We start from the raw sequence: 12,701 nt of genomic DNA, 5'->3' as shown, positions 1-12,701 counted from the left end.
GTGTGCAGCTAGAAAACCAGCACTTTGACTTGATTCGGCAGCATGAAAGACCTACGTCTGTGACAACAGAAAAAACAATACACTCCTCGGAGGAAATGCAGAATACACAGTGCGTGACAAAAACAAAGATGAAACATAACGGAAACAAAATGAGTGTTGTTACCAACCTGTCAAACAAGACGTTAACTGAGGCTCAGTTGTCCCTGCTGTCGAAAGGACTGAAGTTCATACCTTCTAGAAAAACAATAGACAAAGCAAAATTACTTACAGACTTGTCAGCGTGGGAACGTCGTTTGCGCTTACGAGAATATTTCTATGCAGAAGACGCAGAACATACAACCAAGGAAGATGAGCACCGATACAAAAAGAAGACCTCAACGTGGACTCCAAAGGCAGGCCGCGACAAATGGCTTGACACATATATACAAGCGGTTAAGGACGACATAATTTGCGGATTAAAATGAAAATTTAAATATAATCATCTGAGCAAATCGGAAGAACAGGCAATCAAAGAATTACTTCTCGACGACGACATCGTTATTCGGCCTGCCGACAAGGGGTCGGGGATAGTGATGATGGACAGGGAAGACTATGTCAAAAAGCTGAAGTGTGAAATGTCGGACAGTGACACATACGTCGAGGTGGCGGATGATAAGACTAGAATTGTGGAAAACAAAGATAAAAAAGTGACCGATACACTATACAAGAAGGGGTCGATCGACAGTGACCTTAAAAGGTATCTCACCAGCAGCGGAGGAACTTCCGGTAAGCTTCAGGGCAACCCGAAGCTTCATTAACCTGGGATGCCTCTCCGCACTATTGTCAACATCCGTAATCACCCGACAGAGAAGATGGCGGAAATAGTCGAGAATTAACTGCGCGATCCTGTGACGTCACTTCCGTCGTATGTGAGAGACACAACCGACTTTCTAAACAAAATGACACAGATACAGCAGCCGCTACCAGATGGTACCATCATATTTTGTTTGGATGTGAAGGCTCTTTACCCCAGCGTACCAAGAGAAGAGGCCCGTGCTGCAGTAACTGAAGCTCTCAATCGGCGAGTGCAACCGGAAATAGCAACCAACGACATAATCATAATGATGGACACTGTTCTGAATAACAACACCATTTCATTCAATGGAGACCACTACGTGCAAAATGAAGAAACTACGATAGGATCGCACTTAGGTATGAACTACGCGTCGACCTACATGGGAGCCTGGGAGAAAGAGCTATTTTCAAAATCAAATAAACATCCCATAGCTTACTTCTGGTTCGATGATGATCTTTGGGGCTTGTGGACACATGGTTTGGAGGAACTTAAGATATCCCATGCGTTTGCAAATAAAATCCATCCACGAATGCAGCTCGAGCTCCGCTACTCCACAGAGCAGCTCGAATTCCTAGACACTATGACGTCAATTCGAATAGGAAGGCTGGTTTCAGATATATACACCAAACCTACAGATAGGCACCTCTACCTGCACAAGGACTCGTCTCATACCGAGTCTACGAAAAAGGCCATTCCGTGCAGCTTAGGAGTGAGGCTAAAACGAATATATTCGGAAGCGACGGACTACAAAGAACACAGAGATGAGATCAAAGACCAAATACTGAAGCGAGGATACAATGGCCGATTCGTCGAGACAGAACTGAAGAAAGTTGATAGCAAAAAGCGAGACGATCTGCTGCGTACGAAAGTGCCTTCAAAAAGTTTTTCCAGGGTACCGCTCGTTATCACTTTCTCCAGAGCGTTACCAAATGTCGGCCATATCCTCCGGAAACATCTGCCAACCCTCCACACTTCCGATGGAACGAAAAACGTTTTTCCTGAAACCTCGTTAGCAGCATTCAAAAGAGACTGCAACCTGGAAGACATATTTGTACATACAAAACACAACCGAAGGTTTTTCCGGGTTCCAAACAGGAGCGGACCTTGTGGGGCACAGAGATGCGCAATCTGTCCATACATGATGGAGGCCGAAACGTTCAGCGATACCACCGGCAAAACCTACAATGTGCGGAACGAGGTCACCTGCAAATCCACCAATGTGGTCTACGCTGTGCACTGCGAACGCTGTAAGACCTTTGTATACGTAGGTGAAACGGGAGATACCCTGTACCAACGACATCTCCGTAACCTGTCCCGGATACGGACTCGACACAATGACCCGGTTGCCGAGCAATTTTACACAAATTGCCACAGCGTCGCGGACTTCCGGGTCATGGGACTAGACAAATTAAATGGATCCGACGAGTACCGGAAGACCATCGAACAACTTTGGAAACGCAAACTGAGAACGTTCAAACCGTATGGACTTAACACAAAAGACTAATAAAATTGGCGCGCAATGTAACGTTCACTATTATAACGTCACTTCCGCTAAACATAATATGCTTCAAAAATAAATGCCGCTGAAGAAGACCGAGAGGTCGAAAGCTACGGCAAATGTAATTAAAGCGTTTTATTATATATATATATATAAATATATATATATAAATAAATAAATAAATAAATAAATAAATAAATAAATAAATATATATATATATATATATATATATATATATATATATATATATATATATATATATATATATATATATATATATATATATATATATATATATATATATATATAAACCTTGTAAAAATCATACAACAAGAAGTACATACACAAATAACACATATAATTTTTATCTACCTAAAGGGTTAATAAAGATTAAATATATGGAATACACAAATTAAAAAAGTGTGAAGAAAAAAAGAATGTCACCAGTGTGCTAAAAATATGTTTAGTTGTACATATTTTGTTACAGTGCATTATATTGGCTTGGGTTCATTGTATGAGTATTCTTACAACTGACCAATTAGGGAATTCATTATTTTGATGAGTTGTCTGCTTTTGGATTTCCCTTGATAAAAGTAGACTTCTCTTAAGTCCTGGAACATTTGGGATTTTGTTTGTTTGTTTACACATTAAGACATACTTTTTAATTTCAAGAAGCAATATATTGATAGGTTTCATTTTTTTCCGTATAAATTCCAAGAATCATGTCCTGGCAAGAGAGTGTAGGCATATTGACATTATTTATATGCAATACGTTCAAAACATGTTGAACAATTATTTGGATGTGCTCACAACCCCAGAAATGATGAGTTAAAGTTTCCTCATATTAATTACAAAAAGTACATTTATTATCAATAACAATTTTCTTTTTATAAAGCAGATATTTAGTACCTTAAATTCTATGTATTATTCTAGTATGTAACCATTGTATAAAAGTATCTCTGGTTATTTTAAAAACAAAGCTGTGCACATACTTCCAGTCAATATTATTAAACAATGCATTCCATTTTGCTTCACTTGAAGGTTTTTCAGTATTTGAAATAAGAGTTTCATATACTAGTTTATTTTGTCTCTGGGCAAAAACAAATTTTAGGTAACAAAAAATATAAGCTCCATCATTGGATGATGCTTTTACAGATGCAAAACCTGAGATTTTAATGAACTTTGCTACAGATCGTTTTAGACCTTCGTACAATAGAAAATTGATATTTTTTACATGTACAAGCTTCAATTTCTTGCTTAGACCTGAATTTTCCAGAGGTACATAATATGTCTCTTATAAATCGTATGCCACGTTCATACATACTTTTTTCATAAATACTATTATCACCGATCTTTAAGTTGTTGTTATACAAAATTGGCATGTCAAGTATATCATCAGGCTTTTTTATTTTGATTTTGTTTATGTACATTCTATAATATATCAGTTACACGCCATAACTTACATAACTTTTCCATGTTGTTTAAGAGATGTCATATACAGAATGTTACCATTGGGCCTAGCCAATTTGATCAAATGGAAATGATTGGAACAATTCTGATAAGAGTACCGCGATCCGATGTCACATATTATATATCATAAGTGCGTAAAGCTGAGGGAATTGTGGAATTGAAGAAACCGATTTTTTTAGTTATCATGCTACATACGTTTATATAAATCATCTGACCCCAGGAAATTTGCCAGGAAAAACCGCAGGGGCATGATCTTAATATACTTCGTAAAGTATCAAATTATTGATGCTATGAAACTCACAGTTTCGACGTTTCGTAAGATATATGCTGAAAGTGAAGAAGTTATGCCCCTCATTGGGTATTGCCAATGTTGTTTATGATCACGAGTGAATTAAAATCGATATTCCACCGAATCCACACATTTTCTTTTTATTTTATGCTTTTTTTCACCGTTTATTTACATTGTAAAAGAGTTTAACTGGAGAATTTTGCTGGAATAATGACGTCATTTTGTGTATTGAAATGTTTTGAGGCACACCACGGGAGAAAGGGTAACTTTTAAGCGAATGGGAAACAGCTGTTAATTATTTTCTTAAAAAAGGGGCATAGAAGAAACATATAATTTGTTCATGTCAGTGTAAGATCGTTTGTTATTTCACTCGTAATCATAGAAAAATAATATTTTTTATGATCACTCGTGAAATAACAAACGATCTTACACTGGCATGAACACATATCCTGTATGTCGTGTTTAATATATTCCCGTTGTGTCAAATAATGTCTAATTGGACAAAAGTAAAACATCACAGTAGCTAATCACTTAAGATCCGGTGCAAGTAATAAAAAAGACGAAGGAATTTTTTTACCTGGGTTTGTGTTGAATAGTTCAATATGGTAGAAAAGACTAGCACAGGCTAAATGGCACAATGAATTTTGCGGCGCTTTGTTTTCAGTACAATTGAAATTAGGATGATGGTCTCTCATAAGTATTTCTTGTATGCCGTTCACGCCCTCCGCTTTAACTACTGAGTGACCGCATGCTGGGCAATCTGGAAAAAACATCACCGACATTTGTTGGTAAACAATTATTTAAAGGAGTCAAACATATTATTACAAAATCATGAATTTTATTAATTGCAATCACCTGAGATTTTGGCAGAAAAATCACACGCGCATACACTTGGTCATTCAAGTTTTAGACTTGACGACATATTTTTAAACTCTGTGTTAGTATGAGGCGTATTTCCAAATTGTCAACGAAAAGCGTTACACACGCCATTGCGCTTATTTTCTTATACTATATACAGTATTTTTCGATGACATTTGTTTGGAAATTGGACATTTAAACAAACTGCGAACAATTTATAATAGATGTTCTCACTTACAAATTCGGAAAAGACAATAAGAAAAATAATACGAAAGATATGTATCTTCAATACTTTTTGATAAATCGTTGGAAACAGTTTTACCAACGAACGTAATAACGGACACGCTGAATAGCATGACGGACGGACGGTACATCGATTGACTTTTCAGGTAAAACCGGTAGAAAAGAAGTTACTTATAACAAGAATCCAGTTCAGATACATTTTTTTTATATAAAATATGTGAATTCATCATAATTGTGTTCGAAGTAAAGGCAGCACGAAGTCCCGAACTTATGCATTTTGTTGAAATATATTATATCATTATTAATCAACTGTTTTACCAAAGAAAACATGCAATAATTTCATTGCCGTTTGAGAAAGCAAATACAATAATCACACAAAATCGTAATAAACACAAACTTAATTATAACAACTCAATAGATTTATACTTACGGTATGTTTCATTTGGCAAATACCGCCAGGGTTCCCGTTGTGTCATGCAAGGCTCAATGGCAAGTAGTCCAATGCAGAAAATTAATGACGATAACTTCATCTTGGCGAGCTACTCAACTGAATTTTAAAGTTGTTGGACGATCCTTTAAATGTGGATTGACAACTACGACCTTCCACATGCGAGTGCGCATGTCAGAAATGTCACAATACCAAAACCCTAAAGGAACACTTATGGAGTGGGGCCGTGTGTATTTAGTACCATTGTGATATCTCAGAGTTTTGTCAAGATAATTGATTAATGTTGATTTGTATGATTACGTCGCTTGATTGCTATAGTGCTATAATTACCATTTTCAATTTTTTTTGGAGAAAAACGCATGTAAAGGTCCAGTTTTCTCACTTATTTATGCACGTATGTGGACACAATTTATACCGGAGTGTTTATCAGCAAACGGAGATTATGAATTTATTTAAATATTAACTTTAGTAAATTATATGTTAATATTCTTTGCAATTTAATGTATGGAGATTCTGGTAAAAAAAATCATTAATGCTGAACTGCTCTATCGGGACATATAGCATTTTATCGGTAACGGATCTGGACATTTATTCATTGACTGTTATGGAGATGGATCATTACAGTTCTGAAACAAGATAACTATTGATGCAAAGGGCGTCGGGAATTTCAGTGTAAAAGGCACTCACTGAAGTTACATGGAACGATTTTTTTTTCTACTGTAAATATTAATATATTGGCCGATTGTTTTAAACAAAATAGAAAAAGATACTGGTATAATCGTTATCTATGATTTTGTGTTATAACCCCCAAATAACCATTATCTATGATGTGTTATAACCCCTAAATAACCATTATCTATGATTTTGTGTTGTAACCCCCAAATATTTCATAGTTTATTTTATTTACATTGGTTTCCTTTTTTACTGGCATCCGTGTGCAGTTTGCATTAATGGAACAGAACTGTGTAGGTTTTATAAAATCTGCTTCATCTTGTAAGCGTAATTTCTTATATTTCTCAACTTCAAGGGGAGATGATTCTGAACTTATTCTTACGTTGCTCATTTACGATAGAGGCTGAGTACTCATTGATATGAAAAAAAAACTGTAAAAGTTTTAATGTGTTTCCCCCCCCCCCCGCCCTCTCACACATATATTTCATGGGCATAATAAAAACAAAAAATGGTTACAATAAAACAGCATAATTATTTAAACAAAAATGTCTACATCAAAACAAAAAGTTAACATAGAACATAAATAAAATAATGTGATTTTACTGGGGCTCGAACCTTGGGTCTCTGACATGTGAAGCGAGCGTGTAACCACACCACTACGGAACCGCTCCAACTTCTAACTAAGATAATAAGTCACTGTAGTGTAACGGTTATCAATAAAGTAATAAACCGTGTAATCGCTGTCGTCTTGTAAAATTGAAGAAAATACGCGTTAATCAAAGCTCGAACAGCAAAAGTCTGCGCTATTGTTATAAAAATCACAAAATAAATATATTTTGATTATGTTTTGTTTTTATACAAAACCAGAAAGTTTCACCGGTTCGCGTATTTGCCCATCCCCTGTGATCTTTTAGTATTTCCCAGTCCCTGTGATCAATTATTAATTAAAAGAATTGGCAATAAATGTTGTAGTAAATGTAAAAGGCACAAATGCAGTACTTATTTACACTAATTTACACAAAAAATCTCCACTATGCAAGATATTCTGACAACAAAAATATATACATTGATCCGTAAAATAACTTCTCCTCCCATAAGCGAAAAAAAAACGTATTACATACGAGTCGCCGCTCTTCAGTGCGACGCCAATGAAACTCAGTCACGTGGTGTAAATTCTGGCAATTGATAGGCTAATCTGAGCGTGAATTCTACTTTGCTCCAAGTCCCGGAGATGGTGCAGTACAGCATTCACCCGATTACGTCATATTAAATCTCTCTTCCTCACGAACACAGCGATATTAAAAAACTCATTTTTGAAAAAAAATGGAGATAGAGCACTATAGCAATTAAGCGACGTGAAGTGAGATACAATTATTTTCAGTACTCAGCTTCGTGTCTAATTTCTGCGCAGAAGTGGTAGTCTAACAATTTGTTATGTGTTTATATGAAATTTACGGAATGTTATGTTAGCAAAGGGTGCACATATGTGTCCATTAGCCATATAGATAAAGGAACCAAGACGGCCCTAAAGCGATCACCTGATGTAAAGACACATACTTATTGCAGAATAATTTACTCACGTCAAAGTTTTTAACTTCACGTGATACTGCTTAAACTGTGTCTAAATATGGTCAGATCAACATTAATTATGTATTCCATCGTAATAAGATTACAACCTACGCATTTAGAATGAGTAAAAGGTTGTTATTATATTTGACATTGTGATCTAGATTTTTAGCTCACTTGTGGCCTCGGGACAAAATTGAGCAAAGCGTTCTTGATGCATATCGCACGGGGACGGAAGCGGGTCAAAGACTTATCACAATAGCTGAATTTTTGTGATAAATTGCGTCTTAATAGATCGGAATATAGTAAATGCTGATACCGACCTGTTATTTATTACCGTTTACAGTAGTTATGTCAGACAGCATCATCCGTTATTGATGGGATAAGTTTTGAACAGACATAAAAACCTGTCTCATTAAATGATTATCATGTAATAAACCAGTGTTTGACTCGCACACACAATATTTTGGCGGTCCACAAGAAGATAAACTGTCTTTACAGCGACTTTATCAAATTTGATAAAAACATACTTTTTTCGGGGAACTTATACGCGATTACAACGAATAACAAATGTAGCTGATTTGACAAATATCGTCTTTAGATTGTGTTATCTTGACAGTCCCTGTTGGTTATGTTTTCAACAACGTTTAACGACTGCATTTGTTTGTTTAAGTAATATTTGATAAGAGCAGATTTTTTTTCGGGGAATTCAACGCTATTACAACGAAAAACGGATTTAGCTGATTTTACAAATATCGTCTTTAGATTGTGTTATCTTGACAGTCCCTGTTGGTTATGTTTTCGAAAACGTTAAACGGCTGCATTTGTTTGTTTAAGTAATCGTCTAGGGATTTTCTGTTTAAGTTTCCGAAATTTGGGAGACAAGATAGTAACAACTTCAAACCAATTGATAATTTTTATGTATCGTGCGTAACTAACTGGTGTATAACATATTATGAAACCCTGAGCGTTAATAGCGACCGAAGCAATCCAAAGGTATACATGCGTTCCATTGTAATCAATCAGCTTACGGAGCAGGAGAAAAAAAACAAAATGGATAATATATTAGCTATTTTTAAGACCACTCCCGAGCTAAAACATCAAGTCTGTTGCATCTACTAATAAGCTTTTAATATGTCTAGGTATATTATTTGACGAAATATGCGTTACAAATATGAATAAAACAACAAGTTCTTACCCCAAACTGTTTGCAGCACATTGAAGAGTAATTGGATGATAAAGTGCGGTATGATGACGCGGTATAGCTAACATGTGGTTTATCAAAAGAGGGAAAACCGATTGAATATTAAAGTGTCACTGGGAATCAATGTGGTTCTGCGATTAAATTTTTGAAATGTTTAGCCAAGAGGATGTATCTAAGATATCTAATGGGTAAAATAGACATTGTTTGAAATTGCTGATAATCACATGCCTGATACTACCAAGGAAACTTTTTGTGTACGTGTGAAACTACCACTTTATATTGAGATCAAAGATCATTATTTCTTGCAATCCATGCTCTGGTTTAATAGAATAATATTGATCAGGTATTCCAGATACATAATTTTGTCTCCGGGATACGCGATAGGCGAGGACCTTGATAGTTGCGTACGAGCGTTACTCGTGGTGGCAGACAGTACGCCGTATACTATTATTTTATAGTATTAAAGTATTATTGTTGTCTATAATCTTAGTACGTGATGCATGTTTGCATATTGTATGTACGTTTATATAACGCAATACACGGTATCAGTCAGTCGGTCATACCAACCGCAGTACCAAAAAACAAACATGTTCAGTAATAAATGATAATTGTGGAGTATTGCAAATGATGAAACTCCACATACTATATCAGGAGATATATTATTGTTACTATTCACTTATTTTATTATAGAACACCATCTCTACCATACAATGATAAAAAAACTGGGTTTACCGCATTGCAACGGTTAATGCTAAGCACTGCAGTGTTTAAACCGGTTTGATGGCTAGCCAGACCTCACACTTACCCACAAAATAATTGTAATGTGTTAACCATTACAAAAAGTGAGGGTGATTGTATAAAAGTCTCTCTCTTTTTGCACAGAAGCAATACACGTCAACATATCGCATTATAAAAACATATCAAAATATATAGTAGTGTAAGATGAATAATACTATTTGCATGTTGCATTTGGTATAATTTACAGAACAATAACTAGTATTATAACTCAGGCAAAGTCCAGTACGTCGAATATGAATAACATAAATGAAAACATTTTTACACCTCAATCTTAAGTAATTCACAAAATAATTACGAGTAGAATCACCCAGTAACAGTTCAATAGGCCTTTCGCGGCGGAATTCCTGTCAGATTTACGTCCAGCGCCACGAAAGGAGTTGAAATCTGTTTCATTTATCTGTATCTGAAAGGTCTTGGACCCGTCGCATATCAGTCCCGTCACTTGGACGCTCGAGTACAGGTTTTGTACTGATTGGAATTCAGCAATTACCTTGTATCCAGTTCCGTTCTTAGAGTCTTCACATATGTCTGGATCCGGAGAACCAACCAGATTTCCACAACCTCGCTGTACATTTTCAATTGTGTACTCCACTTCTGAAAATAAATAAATACGATGTGTATAGTTATATTATATTTGTTGTGCGCAACAAACGCTGATCTGCTATAGCTTGGTAATTTTTGCATGGTTGTGTATTTTGTTACAGAAGCAAACACAACGCAATATGGTCATATCGCGCTGTATCCTTTACTTGGAATGTTTACATTAAACACTTTTAGCTAAAGACGTTTGTCACTTTCATGTATTAAATTAATGGTCAAGAGGCCATAATGGGCCTGTATAGATCACGTGATTTAACAAACTAGATTGATATACATGTATCGGAAAGGATTTAAAACTTTATTCTATGTCCATTTCGGAAAAGTTATAAACTCCAGGTAATATTTTTTTTAGTTTTGATCCTCTAAACAAACACGAGTGAACGTGTCCGTATCGGCGATAATATGCTCGTTGTTAAGTTTACTGAAGAAAACATTTTTGATTGATGGTATAGTATACACATTGTAAATTAATTTTATTGAACATTTTTGGTCATATTCGAATCCGACACTAAGAGACCGACTTTGAATTTGAATATACTTACCTTTAATGTGTCATTTTTTTCTAATTGTTTTTCCTTGTGTCATTTAAATTAATCAGTAATAGCGTTTTGAGTTTATTTCAACAAACACTAGCCTTTTAGCCTGTGAGTACACACATATTACAAAAAACTATATATATACACAGATGGTCAATGACGTACACATTTTTTATACAGAACCTAGATGAAAGTCTTAAAACAAAATTTGTATACAACTTGAACCGAGATGAAAGTCTTTATACACACATGTGTATACACTTTATCGTATTTTGTATTTTTATATTAAAGAGGCCGTCCAACGTTTTGGTAAATTGACAAAATTAAAAAAAGTTGTTTCAGATTCGCAAATTTTCGTTTCTGTTATGACATTTTTGAGGAAATAATAATACTGACCATTTACCATGCTCTTAAATATCCATTATGTGCATCTTTTGACGATTTAAAAACATGAAAAGTATAAAGCGTCGTGCGACGCGAAACGATTGAATAAATTGGAAAATTCTGTTGTTGTTGTATTTTGGGAAACTACGAGGATTGCTTATATAGGTAAACAATACATCCGCTGTAAGTATGAGCATGGATGGTCGAGTGGTCTAGGCGTGAGAACTTTTACTCCAGGACTCCAGGGGTCAGTGGTTCGAGCCCTGTTGAGGGATACTTTTTTCCTTTTTTTAAATTGTATTTTTTTACCGGATATTTTTAGGTCAATTGTTAAAATTATCAATATAAAGCATTTAATGACATGCTTCAATACATGCAAAAATATATTGGACGGCCCCTTTAAAGAGATAAATAAATGTATGTACTTGGAGAGAAACTATTGATTATATAAGTCAGCTCTCAATTTAAACGCTTTAAACACAATAATAGATAGATTTTGTACAACCTTTCCATTGTCAGTCTGTAAGAGGTAAATAAACAGTAATTTATCAATCAGCTCATACAACACAACGAAATACATCCCAATTACCGATACCTACCGGGATTGTTAATTAGCCCCTTTCCGTTGGATACTGTGTGCCAACTGTAACACCGGTCGATGCCTTCATGACATGCTGTTGCGCGAATCGTGTTTTCCGCACAATCGAAATTTATCGTCTTTTCCACCAAATAATCTTCTTCATGGTTTGGTGGCTGGTTGGATACACCGGCAGCATGTTGACACTGGGGGCAGTCTGGAAAGTGATTTGATTAAACAAAGTTTAAACCCTTCGTCAGTATCCAAAATATTGTGTGTTCCCAGTAGGAGTTCAAAATATAAGACTAAAACATATATATAACCTTAGCTGACAGAAGCTAAACCCTTCGTGATCTCCTTTTAGAAAGTATAAATATATAAACGGCTACAAATAGTATATATATTATTTACGATTAGTGATATCAACCGTATTATAGTATTATCATACCAAGTGTAAAGGCGTATCCAATAACTCCGACAATAATTAATATCGCAAATACCATGGTTTCACCTATACAATAAGTTCAGTTATTGGTCCCATGGACATTAAGTTTTTTTTATAACGGCATTCAAGCCCTATCTGTTTCAGTTATCGTTGAACAAATATAAATAAAAGCACTGATGGGAACAACTATATAAACGACATGAGAAAGTGCTTACTGAAAGCCGTTTTGTTCTTTTCAGTTTATTACACGGGTGTAAACTATATATCATCGGTTCAAA

The 12,701-nt window shown here is 35.4% G+C and overlaps 1 protein-coding gene across 2 annotated transcripts in view; it reads right to left on the bottom strand.

Moving 5' to 3' along the window:
- Nucleotides 1-12,651, bottom strand: part of LOC127845011 (craniofacial development protein 1-like) — a 58,248-nt gene extending 45,597 nt beyond the window's left edge. Inside the window, exons 1-3 of one of the 2 annotated variants that reach the window (XM_052375623.1) lie at nt 12,427-12,651; nt 12,001-12,195; nt 10,372-10,475 (exon numbers count right to left, since the gene is read on the bottom strand). In XM_052375623.1, coding sequence (XP_052231583.1) covers nt 10,372-10,475; nt 12,001-12,195; nt 12,427-12,481 — 354 coding nt within the window. In that variant the 5' untranslated portion in view covers nt 12,482-12,651. Of the gene's footprint in view, nt 1-10,371; nt 10,476-12,000; nt 12,196-12,426 lie in introns of those variants that run through there. The other variant, XM_052375624.1, reaches the window with a different exon arrangement.
- Nucleotides 12,652-12,701: the final 50 nt, after the last annotated feature.

The sequence above is a fragment of the Dreissena polymorpha genome, chromosome 9, assembly GCF_020536995.1.
Source record: "Dreissena polymorpha isolate Duluth1 chromosome 9, UMN_Dpol_1.0, whole genome shotgun sequence".
Lineage (NCBI taxonomy): Eukaryota > Metazoa > Mollusca > Bivalvia > Myida > Dreissenidae > Dreissena > Dreissena polymorpha.
Note: the sequence above shows the minus strand (reverse complement) of the source record. Positions and strands in the feature narration are given on the sequence as shown.